The sequence below is a fragment of the Pochonia chlamydosporia genome, chromosome 1 (genome assembly GCF_001653235.2).
Source record: "Pochonia chlamydosporia 170 chromosome 1, whole genome shotgun sequence".
Lineage (NCBI taxonomy): Eukaryota > Fungi > Ascomycota > Sordariomycetes > Hypocreales > Clavicipitaceae > Pochonia > Pochonia chlamydosporia.
The window spans coordinates 4554733-4568349 of NC_035790.1; the positions used below are offsets into that span (position 1 = coordinate 4554733).

The window sequence follows — 13617 nt, forward strand, 5'->3', positions numbered from 1 at the left end:
CCCCACAACCCCCTTTCTGCACCCTTTTCATGCAAAAAAGACAATTCTTTTCGGCCTGCAGAAACATTGCATGCAATAAGTGATTCCGGTGAAAATTATAAAAAAGAAATAACTCGGTGGGAAAAAATGGGGTATGATCAGTGTGCCATTTTTTTGGTGCCTGCAAGACTTGCTGAGGAAAATTTTTCTTTTCGATTCGCAAAAAGTTGGCCATACAATAAAAAAACAAAATAAAAAAGCAAGTCGCTAAATGCCATGACGTAGTAAAATACGAGTAAATGTGTGTGCGGGTGTTGTGATCATTCTTTGGAGGTGTCGAGCGTGAAGCCTGGTGATGGTTGTAAAGGGGGTGGTGGTGGCCATGGGGCCAGCCCCCCAGATAGACCTCCTTCTTAGGGAGAGAATGCAGGCGATGACATTCCAACTACACAATGCGAGCCCGAGACCAAAACTCCTATTGTTGGTGAATCCCGTGTAACTGATGTTGTGAAGGGAAGCCAATGTATTGGCGTGCTTGTTGGGCGTAACCAGCGTGGTGTTGTGGTGTTGGTGTAACCGGGCACCGAGGAGGCATTTGATAAACGTCCTTGACCACATGCTGGGGGTTTCCGTTACCAAAGCAAGCACCGTCTGGTGTAATGGGAGGCGTCAAGTAGCCCTCAAAACCCATGGCTGCACCGTGGCCCTTCTGAGGAGTGCTGTAGATGTCACCGTGTTTTAACGGCACGTCGCTTGGCGGCGAAGGGGGGTTGGCATTGCGTGCGGCCATGGCAGCTTGTTCGGCCATGAAGTCGGCAAGTTTTTGTGAGACTCTAGACATGTGGGGGGTGGAATATTTCCGAGCGAGAGTCGGTGAGGGTTGGTTGAGGTGCTGTGAAAGAGTGAGAAGGGTGAGGTTCTCAGTGTGATCCCACTCCCCATCGTTCGCTTCTGGGCGGCCGAGGATTGCTCTTGCGAGTGCTAGTGAAGCACGCGACATGATTGAGGGCTTTGTCGAAACAAAATCTCGGTGGTACAAGGCAATTTCGCTGAGATACGCCGCCATCTGCTCCACTTCCCTGTCGTCATGCTCCTCGGTAACCATTAGTTGTGAGAAGAAGTCAACAGTAGGGTGCCCAATTGTCCACTCTAGCGTGTTCAGAACGTGCATCTCCATCTGGGTGAACATGCCGGCATCATACAGTCCGCAGCACATGTTGTTGAGTTCGTGTATTTGAGGAACCCGATCCTTCTTGTCTCCATACTTGGCAGCAATTAACAAGGCAGCGCAGCCCACGAGCTGGTAGTGTTGCTTGTACACGACACGTCTTGAGCAATAGCGATCCAAGAGGTTGACAGTCAGAAAGAGGGTCTCCGGGAGGAGTGCGAAGGCAGCGTGGGCTTCAACGAGAAAGTCAATGAGATAGGGTCTCATGAACCATTGGATTTCCCGTTGCATGTCAATGAGGCTAGCGTCCGGAAGAGTTTCGTCCTATACATCAAGTCAGTAAATTATAAACGCTCAACACGTATTTGCGTAATCGTAGCTACAACGCACCTCCATTTGTCTCATGTGTTGCATGATGTCCTCTAAATACTCCTCACCGGCGAGCCGCGATAGCTCACCGGCGATGATATCTTGTCTGTTGCGAGCAATCATCTTGGCGGCCGTTCGGGGGTCGATGCGAGTGTGGAGAGGCTCATCGGAGTCGATGAAGAATGTCTCGTCGGTGTGATGGAAAGCCATGTTTGGTGTGACGGAACAGGCCTAAGCTGGTGTTGACGAGAGTGATGCCGGATTGCCTGGTGTCCCAAAAGTCGACGACGTGACGATATTAAAGGCCTTTGGTAAAGGCCCTTAGAGTCAAAGAGTGACTGAAATAAAATTCTCCAGGAATCTTGAGGTCGGAGACGATTCAATAAAAGAGCGGGTATTTAGCGCGTGTCAAGGAGTGCAACGCGCGCAAGGAATTAGGATATTAGAATATTAAAAAGAGCGTGGTGAAGAACTAATAGAAAAGAGTGACTGTGGCTGGGAACGAAACCAAGACCATGGACTCGATTATCGGTAGAGTCAAGGAAAAAGGGATTGGACAAGGGGCCGGTTTAAGAACGAGATGCCAATTGATGGAGCTCTAAAATATCGACACGGTTCGTTAGCACTGGAAGACCCGCTGCAGAATTCGATCTTTGGATCTCGGGCGGTGCGAGAAACATGGCCATTGGCATCCCTCAGGCACCGGGAAATTTTCCTCCTGGAAGTGCCACTCCCTTGGCTGGAGGGCTCTCAAGCTGGCACGAGGAATGCGGAGAGTTGGCATGAGAGGAGGGGAGGCGGCGAGAGAAGCTGTAGAACCAGGGAAGAAGGGGGTGGTGGGAACAGAGATGGCTTACCGTCAATGGCGAAGGGCACAAGACAAGATGCAGAAGGGTTGAGACACAGTCCTATGATTGGGTGGGACCAACGAGTTAACGTCTCCCACACAAGCAATGCTAAGGATTGAAGTTGACCGCGACAGTGGAGAATGTTGAGATATGCAGAAGGCCACGGCATGCAGCTGAATGAGGGCGAAACTCGATATTGATTAGAGAGGTCCTATTGAAACCTAATCTCGGGATAGGCTCCACGCAACATACCTTTCTCTTCCACACAGGTACGGACTGAAGCTGTCGTGGGGAACTCGACTCAGTTGCCCAAGAGACGCAGAAAAGTTTCGACAGACGGGCGAATAATTAAGCAGCAGAACCAATTATGTTTTTCTTCGAATCGATCAATGGAGAGCGACGCTGGCTAATCTGGCTGGATGCTGCCCAAACTTCTGTGAAGAAATCGAGGATTTTGCAAAGACGAGAAATGAATAAGATGCAAAAACGACAAAGAGCGCACAAAAGCCCAAGGCTTTGCAAGAGTATCCTATGCCAGCTACAGGGAGCGATTGGCAAAGTCTACCCGCACAAAGTCTTTCGGTACAACTAAACTGGCCGGAGTAAGGCCAGAGCTGAACGAGCTGGAGCTGAATCGACAGGAGGGAAATCCCAAAAGAGGATACCAGCAACGTCGATGCCAAAAGGTGATCCAGTCTCGGGAAGCAACGCTCGATAAATTGACCGTGTTGACGGATAGCGAAGGGAGCGGAGCGAGTGGATTGGACAGGTTTGAATCGAAATTCCTCGGTTCGGCGCCGAGGAATTCTGGGGACGTTGGGCGAAAGTCAAACTAAGGTGTCGGGTGAAGAGCGACTCGGAGAAATAATGACCAAAGCAGAATAGCGAAAATACCAGTCAAGGTGTTTCTGTATTCCACTCTTTATATTATAGTTGCGTGGCTCTTTTTCGAAATTAATTTCGAGTCGGAGGACCGGCGGCTCAGAAGCTTCCTGTTCCTATCCTTCTTATACACACGGCTGCCGACGGGGGGGAGAGGTCCGGGCCGTGGGGAGAGACGATAACGAGTTGGCGGAAATTCTCCTCAGTCCAAGTGCCTGAATCGAATCCGACCTGCTGGTTCGAACGGGTCAGGACGAGGCAGAATGGATGAGGGAATGAATGGATAGGAAACGAGGGAGAGGAAGGAGAGAATGGAGAGGAGGGAGGTGGGATAGAAAAGGTAGGAGGAGGATAGAGGAGAGGAGAAAGGACTGGAGGAGAGGTACGGAGTAGTTTTAACGAGGAGGAGGGTCAGAGCTGAGAGCACCAGACAATTAAGACTGGACGAACAAAGTCTCAACTGTGAGCTGGGCGTACTGCGGCCCGCAGCTGGGACAGGACTGACGGGACTGACGGGATTGACTGGACTGACTGGGTACCAGCAGGAGCGGTACTCCGAGCTCCACGAGGAACCAGGCTGCTCTTGCTGTTTGAGTCTGGTGTCTGGCCTGATGCTCACTCTCACTCTGACTTGACCAGTACCGGTCCGGGCACCCCTGGTCTGAGGTAAGAGCCAGCATGACGAGAGCAGACAAGCACAAGGAGCCAGAGGCGAGGAGTGGCCCGTTGATGGCCTTCTGAGGTCCATCCTCATCCGCCTTGCTTGGGGCTAAATAAGTCTGGCTGGAGCTTGGGGACAGGGACATGGACGACTGACAAGACGTCTGGTGGACTCAACTGGACACTTGAGCATGGAACTGGCTGTGGAAGTTGAGGGAGGAGGGGCCCAGTCCAGCCCAGCCCAGTCTAACCCCAGTGCCAGTGACTTGTGCAGGTGGTACTCCGTACTCGACCCTCTGGTGTCCAGTCCCGCATCCAGATGTCCTGTCACCAACCAGGTGCCAGGCTCAAGGTCAAGGCTAAGTCAACTTGGAAGTGGGCTGCGCTACAGCTTACCTGGGCGTGGCCACATCTGGCATTCATCATCACCATCATCAAGGCCCCCAAGCCAAGGCCAGACACCAACACGCGCACACCAAGACCACCAAGACCACCAAACATCAAACACCATGCATGCATCATTGAGCAAGCACCGCGTCGCTAGGCTGGCTGGGGTGTCTATCTTCCCGTTCTGTCTGGTCCTGTCCTGTCCCCATTCTATCGCGCGTCGACTGGGGGAGGGGTGTGGTGTCTGGCGTCTGGTGTCTGGTGCATCCCGCGCTGCACCACACTGCAACGCACCAGACCGCAGCTCTCTCCATGTCTGGTCTTCTCCTCCATGTCTAGTCTCCTGTCTTGTGAACGGAGGCTGGGCGTCGCAAACCAAACCACCACACTGAACCTGAACCACTCTTCCTGGCCAAACGCCAGACACGACATGCATATGCACTCTCATACATATTCCGACCTGGACGCTCGCTCACGCTTTTCGCATTTGGTTTGGTCACGCCTTGTGGCCTCGTTTGGCTGGGCTGGAGGCGGCCAGGGGTGGTGGTGCGCCGCAACCCAAGTCCAAGCCCGCACCCGTGCTTGTCCTGTCCTGTACTCCAAACACTGTCCATTGGAGATCATTGGATGCTTGCACATCTGAGCATCGTTCTGCCGTTTGTCGGGAGCTCAGTCGTCCGACCTGGTATTTGCCACAATGCTCGTGCTAGGTGCGGCTTCCCTTGTGGCCGTTCTGATCTCGCCTGCAGGACTTGGCCTCATTCACGACCGTGTCGAAAGCATGCTTTGCATATCCAAACATCCAGTTTCCATGTCGCGCCGCAACACTAGCATGAACATTCAGGATTTGGGTGGGAGAGTTCGACATGAGGCAATCAACCCAGACTCCCGCTGAGCAATCAGAGGGCTCTACATCGATCGCGCCGCCACACCTAAGACACCGTTGCTTAACCTCATGTACTAGTGAGCACTATCATGTACGTACTCCGGACATGCCCACAGAACAGTACCTAGGTACTCACTTCATACTAAACCTCCTCATGCTTGCTCGCGAATATGATGCGTTTCTCCTCCATGTAGGACCCGACTCACGCGTTTGAGATGTGTGTGTGCTCACTTGTCCATTTCTCGGTTTCATTCAACCGACGCAGGAGTCAGAGTCGGACCACCATCAAGACAAAACCCCAGCCCGTCAAGCAAGCACTTTAGTAGTTGCAGATGGCTCATGGCTACACATTGAAATGCAGGGCAACAAAATTCTGGCCCCCCATCAGAAACATAAATCATGCGTTCAGATCGTAATCTGATCGCAACCCCCCCCGGACAATTCATCATTTTAGCCCAGTAGTGCCAGGCTTTCTTGTCCCTGACTGCTGGTAAACTGTCTTGCATCTACAATACTGGACCGTCAGGTACTTATTTGCTGGCTACCTTGGAATTTTGTTTCTACTTTTCTTTTTTCTTTCTTCCATGTTTCCACCAATGCCCCAATTGAACAATTTCCGTCTCCACAGGGGTTGATCTATGATGATCAATGGGCAATGGACAAAATTTTGACCAGACCAAGTGGGGATTGTCGTGGCATTCGCATAGTAAAAGTAAGCAAATTTGACTGAGCATCAAAACCACTAGTGGCTTTGGTCATTGCCATATCCAGAACGAAGTTTTATCCAGCGGCGTCATGGCCAAACCCCCCGCAGACGGAGATTGGTGAGCAAGGGACGGACAGACAACAAGAGACATGGGCCGTCGGTCCGCAAGGGGAAAGAAAACCCTCTGATGGACACAAGAGGCTCGTTGGTTGGGCTTGGCATCAACAATGCAACAGCCGCAGAGGAAATAATAATTGAGAACGCGCTTGAGGTATTTGTTTGTTATCGCACAGCAAGATGGTTATTTATTTATTACTCAGGCCTGACGGACTATTGACTTCTTCAGCTCTTCAATATTGCTGGCGTCATGATCGTGCGTCGTTCGCTCCGGCCTGAGCTGGTCGAGGCTAATGCAGCCACCGTTGTGCCCAAAACCTTTTTGTGCTCTGGTGCCGTCAGTCCATCATCTGAAAATCATGTGCACCAATGGTCTTGATTTCACTTACAGTCAACCAGGCAGCGGCTTTACAACCCTTGGCAAAAACTGCGACATCAGCATGGGAAAGAAGATTCGGAGAGCCCTTCAAAAACAAATAAGAAATTAGATGTCCAGATAAACTGGCATGAAACCCACGGAGCCCGCTCCGTCTTGTCAAATTCGCTGACCTTGCTTTTGGGGTTGATACATTTCATTCTGAGCACTCGAAGACAAACCGCTCTCTGCTGCCATGAAGTTCGGACTAGAAACGTATCTCACGATAAGTCTCCTTGCACAGCTTCCGTGCAGTGAACACGCAACCCTGCTTTGTCCTCATTGTCTGACGAGGCGTGTGGATATGCCGCAGTTGCATTATTCGAACCATTCATCAATCTGGCACACAGTCGGTCTTGGGCTGTGGGCTACTATATCGAACCCCAAAAACAGGGCTTGATTTGTTTCAGCAAGACCCACCCTGTGATGGCGACCAGCATCTGCAGTTTTGTTCATGACACTCATTAGCTTGGATTGATTAAAGTGCGTTGAACTCGTTGTGGTATTTGCTTTCTGTGGGCAAGCCGGATTGGACACCTTTGTAGGAGAGATTGGTCTTGTTCCTTTTCTGTCAGTTGGGTCAAGATGCTGTTGCACGAGTCCTCAGACACTGTCGTCTGGGTCTGGCGCTATGCCGTGTTCCAGGCTGAGCAAACCAGAGCAGCTCTGGGTGACGTCTCAGAACTAGGAGCCTCTGTCGTTGGGGTTTCGGGCCATGTGTTGTATGGTAGATACCAAGCGGCGTTTGGCGTTAGCAAGGGCATCGTTGACCCTGGCAGTTGGTATCTAATAGTGGAAGTAGATGCTTGAATGGTTCTCATGGTGATCCTGGCTGTGTTGTATGACAGCCATTGCCCCGTAATCCCGGCCTGGCTGACATATCAGTACTCTGTATCAACCTCAACCGTCAATCGAATGGGTTTGCTGATATTTCATGAACGGATGTGGAAGTGACTGCTCTGTATGGTAATTTTGGAACTTTCCATGGGCTGAGAAGGTATACCAAGGATGTTTGCATCTTACAGAGTGTCATTCTAGCCCCTGCTACGCTTTGGCATTCGCCGCTGCTTGTCGCTGGGGTAGTTACCTGGTTTGCCTCGCTCATAGTGGCTAGAAGCGTGACGCAAATGGAGTGGAAATGTACCAGACGGATTGCATCCAGGAACTGACATGCTGCAAGAAATATGACGAGATGTTCATGCACAGCAAACCCGTGGGTATAATGTTCCTAGCTTCCCGTCAAGTCTCAAGCCTTCAATGTTCTGGAATAGGCAAGAGTGAACAATGGGACTGTGGGTGTCTCTTGCTCTTGCTCTCTTGCCAGTTGCCACTTGGTGAGTGCAAAAGACCCACCTGATCACCCCATTCTGTCTGGTCGGTCTGGTCTATTGTCACCACTGTGCTCCCAGTTCAGGTTGGAACCACAAAGCCTTCTCCAACTACCAACAATTTCATCGACCATTTCCGTCGAGGTTCTTTGTTCTGATACCTGTACCTAGGCACGTTAGGCCCGGCATCCTGCAGAGATGTATAACGGACCCGTGCCCTAATTTTACACAACGCGTTGGCCTCATGTTGAACCCCAGGTTGGCGATTTCGGGCCCTGTGATATAGCATTCTGGCCACGACCTCAGAATGGGATTTGCAACGCATTCCTTATTTGGTTGGAGAAGATTACTCCCATCATGCACCTCGCGGTCTGTCCTCAGAATTCCACCAGAAGCTGGACCCCCAATATCTTGGTCAATGGCTGCTCATCGCTCGTCAGGGACTCTGCTGGCAATCGTCAATATCGCGAAGCTCTTCCCCGCTAGTACGCTTTTCGTACAAAGGATTTGTGTCCCAACTTGCCAGCTTATTACTGTTCTGTTCTCCGTACGACTGGGGTTGAAAGTTTGATCCGCTCCTTGATCATGGACCGGGGATCGGTGGCCAGTCAGTGCCAACCAATGAGCCGGCACTGGAGGTGTGATTGTCGAGCCCAGCAGCCCATCCCCAGCACAACTATTGCGCAACTCGGTCCCTTGGTGGTTGCAATGACCTGGCTCTGGTGTCATGGATCCTTGAAAGCCAGAAGCCTCTTGTCGTATATTGCGGCCAATCAGATTCCTGCGACGCGCTTTGGCACGAGTGAGCAAGATCCAATTTATTATGCGTGTCAAGATGAGCTTTTTGGCGCTCAACCAATCGCCCAACATATCTCGTCGCTACGTGGAACATCACGCTTTGTACGCCAACTCTCTCGGTCACTGGTCTCCTTGGTACCGTGCCAAATGAAGCTCGTCTCTCTCCGACAAACTTGCTCCACATCTGATGACAATGATGTGCTATTCCACAACTAAAGCCACTCGAGGGCCGAGATTTCAATGGCGACCATTTTGCTCCATGGTAAGATGAGCTTCTGGAGGCAAAACGAATGATCTAGGTCAGCCATGAGGGGGAACCCTCCATTATTCTCCCGAGTTCAGACCTCATCCGGGTCTTGAAATGGCGATTAATTTCAGGCTACAATGTGTGGTGGCTGGAGATTTTGTTGTCCGAATTTTGTCTATCAAAAAGCAAATTCAGAGCACCTCCCAGACTGGGCAACGATCCCCAGTTCTTCGGGCTTGATCCAATTATGTTTGGCGACCACCCAGCAAGGTGCTCGCCTGTCTCGGCGCAGTGTAGCAACAGGGCAGAGACACCACCTTCACTCTTGACTACTGCCACCAGATACAGAAGAGCAACCAGGTTCTTATCTGACGGGACAAAGACAAAGCATTCAATGAAGACAGCCCAATTACGGAGTACTTGATATCGCGTCTCCCACGGGTTCCACTAAAACGACAGATGGCCCTCATAGCCTCTAAATACGTGGTTAAATTGGATGTCAAAGATGTTGCCTGCGGAGTGCTTTGTTCACGTTTATGCCGGCTCGCAATGGCTCTGTTGCGGGAGTGCTTCAAATTTGTTGGCAGGGAGCCAAGATAACTCCCTTGAATGTCAAAGTCAGACATGCATCTCCAACGCTCAAACGGGATGATTCAATTGGCGATGTATAAATTCACAAGTTCAGCCACAGTGACAGTGAATCGCTTCAATTTACTCAATTCGCCCAGCGCAGTCGCACTTCACTGCATCTGAGAGGTCACACAAATAGCAATACGGCATAATATACTCCGTATGACTCAACAGATACAGCAATTGCGCAGGGCAAGACTAAGATCATCTTTTGCCTGGGGCGCATCACCAAGCTTGTGGTGACGTGACACGAAATCAGAGATAGGACAGTCCGAAAGTCTCAGGCCATTCATGAAGTCGTTCAGCATTCGAAATTCAATGAGATTGACAATAGGTCGCTTCTGGAAAGATTTTTTTTATTTCCTTAAGATCGTATCAGCAAGTAAATGCCCATGGTTTGCCATAAAGTGTCATGAGACTATGGTTCAAACCCTTGGAGAGCTACTTCGTAGTCCTACAGTATGGAGTATGCCATGGTACAAGGTGTGCATTTGAAATAGAGCCTGTCATCCAGGACCAGCCACTTTCCGAGCTCATGTACGGAGTACCCCAACGTCTCAACTCCAATGCACAGCAGTCAACCTGCCTGTTTTATTGAATGCTGGCAGCGAATGTCGTTCAATCTGTCAGCACTCTTCGTTTTTCAAATCCACTTGGCTGGTTACACAGGCCATGGCAATAGACAATTCGAGGGGAGGCTGACTAGATAACGGGCTGGCCAGCCTGTGTCAGAAACAACAACACAGCCAACACTAACATTCGCGGATCATGTCAACCCATTGGCCCTCACATATTATTATGACCATGGAGTTGCTGCATGGAGTATCAGTATGAACTGATGCAGTGGAGCCGCAGATGTCCATACACAGTCATTCCAAAGAGATTTCTGTCCGCCACCGCTCATTCTTCCACGGCCTGTGGCAGCCTAACGTATTTCTCTGCACCGAATGCAGGTACAATTTTTATTGTGGTTCACGAACGTTGAATGCACATACGGGGTGGTGGGCTGTGGCTGCTGCAAGCTTTTTTTTCCTGGTGGAGGAAGATCTTGATTCGGAACGAAATACGTATGGATATGAGGCACGAGTCCTACTCCTGGCCTCAGGTCTTATTTTGAATGGAAAGCATGTATTCCATGCACTCCAGAAGTATACAACTACGCCAAGCACTTGGTCTCCCCAAACGCATGGAGTACTCAGCAACCGAGATTCTGTGGTTTCACAGGGGGATGCAAGTGGTAGAGTGCTCATAGACGATGAAGTCACCGTACCGAATACCTCACACAGCTGGTGAACCAATATTTTCTTCTTTGGATGAGTCGACAGGGTCCTGTGCAGTTTCGGCTGCCAGGGTCTTCAAGAGCCTGAAAAGGTTGACTAAGACAAGTGGAACTATGGAGTGGTCTGCATTGCCTGCATCTCCTGTCTGCTTGGGAAACTATGAAACTATATGCAAACACTTTATGAAGAAGAGGCGCGTGGTCAGAGGCTCGTGCCCGCGTTAAGTGAAAACACACTCCGGACGCTCGTTAAAAACTTGGAGACTTGGCATTCCCTTATGACAAGGTCCAAGGCTGGGGCATCTTGTTTCCGCTATCATTACAAGCTGGGTCCCGGATACGGAGTAGACCGCCCATTATTTGAGCGGCCTATTAATTCAATGATTACCTTGTGCAAAGTGGCTGTCACAGGGGCGGGGGGGAGCTATGAACAACGGGACTTCACCTGACAATGGGTGTAAATTGGTGGCTCCATAAATGATGCATTTGCTTGGGGCGCCAGGAGCAATTCTTGGACCGAAAGAAACGCCGCGCGGATTCAACAGGGAGGGAGGAAAGCAAGCTGTCTGGTCTGTAATTACGTATGCAGCTGTGCCCGAAGGGAGTTGGATGCTCGAGACACAGGACACAGAGCCTACCACAAGGAACAAAACACGGTGAGTCACGAACAAATACGAAGAAAAGCAACTGGCATGGTCGATACAGGGTCAAAGAGACCAACTGACTACATGACACAGGAGCTTGGTTGCCATAGCCCCGTCAGGTCTCTGCCTGTGTAAGTCTTGTTCTGCACGGAGATATTAAAAATGAAAAAATGTTCAAATTGCACTGAAACACGGCCTTGAGTTCAGGCGCTAAGTCTCAATCCGGAATAGTGTTCTAGAAAACTTCCCAGGAAGGAAATCAGCTGCCAGGATTTCGGGGTTTCGGAGACCAGGGTGTCACCCTCTTGCACAATGACGCCAATGCGCAGTGGTAGAGCAATACTTTTTGAACAATGAAGAATGCAATAGTGAGGCGAGGCTTGCGGCAGGCCGAGAAGCGAAGCGAATTATGACGAGTCTCTGGGGACATGGCGAGAGATGCATATCATGACTACGGAGTACGGACTACTCCGTAGTAATACATGATGCAGTATTTGTTAGCTTGGAACGAACTCGCGACTACGGAGCGCCTGATGTTACATTATCCGAGTTGGGTAGATGTTGGCATCGCATCAAACCAAATCAACGGAGACGAACGGGGCTTGAACTCTCTGTCCATGGCTGCGCCTGTACCAAATACGTTGAGTCAAGGCGGCTGTCAATCCTATGGGGGTGCATTTTCGCCGCTGAATGAATAATTGGCACAGCAACACAGGTCGGTTGTCCACCTCTGGTCGCTGGGAAATCTGCATATTGTGTGCAAAGAAGATATGAGAGGAAGTGCAACAACACAAGGAGTGTACATACCTTGGCAGCCTGACTTCCCTCACCATACTGATTATGGAGCCTGTACGGAGTACGGAGCACCAAGAAAACTGTTTTTTCTCAACAGGCCTGCTTTTCCGCCAAATCCATCAATTTGGGACCGGGGTTCATTTGTGGCACTTCATGCAAGTCCACCGTCCCGTCGACCCTGTTTGACCGGTGTATTCTCCATCATGATACGGGCCGGACTGCACATATTGGAGACGGGGCAATGCGAATGAAAAGAGGGAAAAAAAAAAAAAAAAAAAAATCTTCATCTGTTGCCACTACCGGCCCCTCCAGAAGGAAAAATACTGTTATGCATGCCCCTCCTTGGTGAGGCGGTCTGGACAGGATTCAATTTTTTGACTGTTCATTCTATTACAAGGCTCCGTTTGCCGAGACTCGTTATATTGGAGCTGGCGGAAAGCAGCAAGGAAGTTGCATGTGTTGCCAAAGCAGCACATCTAGCTAGCAGGGTAGCCTTGCGGGCGTCTGACACGGCACACCACAAACGGGCACAGTACTCCGTACAAACCACATGAATCGGTATTTGGCAACACTCATGGAATGACGACACACGGAAATACTAGTTCAGTAGTTCTTAACAGTCCACACCAATACTCCATATACCCGGGCCAACTGAGGTTTCTACCAGCAAATATCGGCTCAGAATGTGTCACTGCCGGAGCAACAGCCTCCAGCACGGAGTATGAAGTGGGCCAAGTCTGAGCCTGCCATGCAGCAAACTTGACGCATTGCCTCGAGTATTTGACATATTTGCCAGGGAAGAAGGCCAAAATCATAGCCGACTTCTCTCTACTTGCGTAGTCATGAGCTACCGTTGATAAATTGTATGCCCAACAAGTGCATGTAAGCACTCTACGGCCTACATCTAACAGACTGCATGGAACGGCGTGCTAATATTGCCTATGTCCCCTAGCACATGATACGGAGCCAGCAGACGGGTACGGCAACTTCAAGTCATTTGCGTGGGCATACCGTTCTTGGTTGAGCCGTGGGTGGGAAGTCTGGAGCGGCAAGCCAAGAAAAAGGTAGCCAAAATTCATATCCGCCGCGGGCATAATTACTTGGTTTCTGACGGGGTACGGAGTAATGACTCTTGGATTTTCCTGAATCTTGAATGTATTTGGAAGCGGAGCCTCAAGAACAAGATTGTCAAGTCAAGCGTTTGGAAGGCGCCAGGAGCAGTTCGTCCCCACAGGCACGCGAAACAGTCACGCTGGTCTGACATAGAACCAATGCCCATTGGAGAGATGTCGTCTTCAGTCGCGGATAAGATGCAGCCGAAGTGCAGCAATAGCCTCGCCCGGACAGGCATTGCTACATGACACTAAGGAGCTCTCATGGGTATGGCGGCGGGCAACGATACACTCCCCCCAGCTTCATCCCGGACCAGCCCACAGTTTCCTGTTTCCCAAGGTGTGTCGTTCCAATTTCGAATGCAGC

The 13617-nt window shown here is 50.5% G+C and overlaps 1 protein-coding gene across 1 annotated transcript; it reads right to left on the minus strand.

Annotated features, from left to right (window-relative positions):
- Positions 1-454: 454 nt before the first annotated feature.
- VFPPC_01169 (G2/mitotic-specific cyclin-B1) lies at positions 455-1726 on the minus strand (the record flags this gene model as incomplete). Its single annotated transcript, XM_018281049.1, has 2 exons — positions 455-1471; positions 1538-1726. 2 exons carry the CDS (start codon positions 1724-1726, stop codon positions 455-457), a joined length of 1206 nt encoding a protein of 401 aa, XP_018149556.1.
- Positions 1727-13617: the final 11891 nt, after the last annotated feature.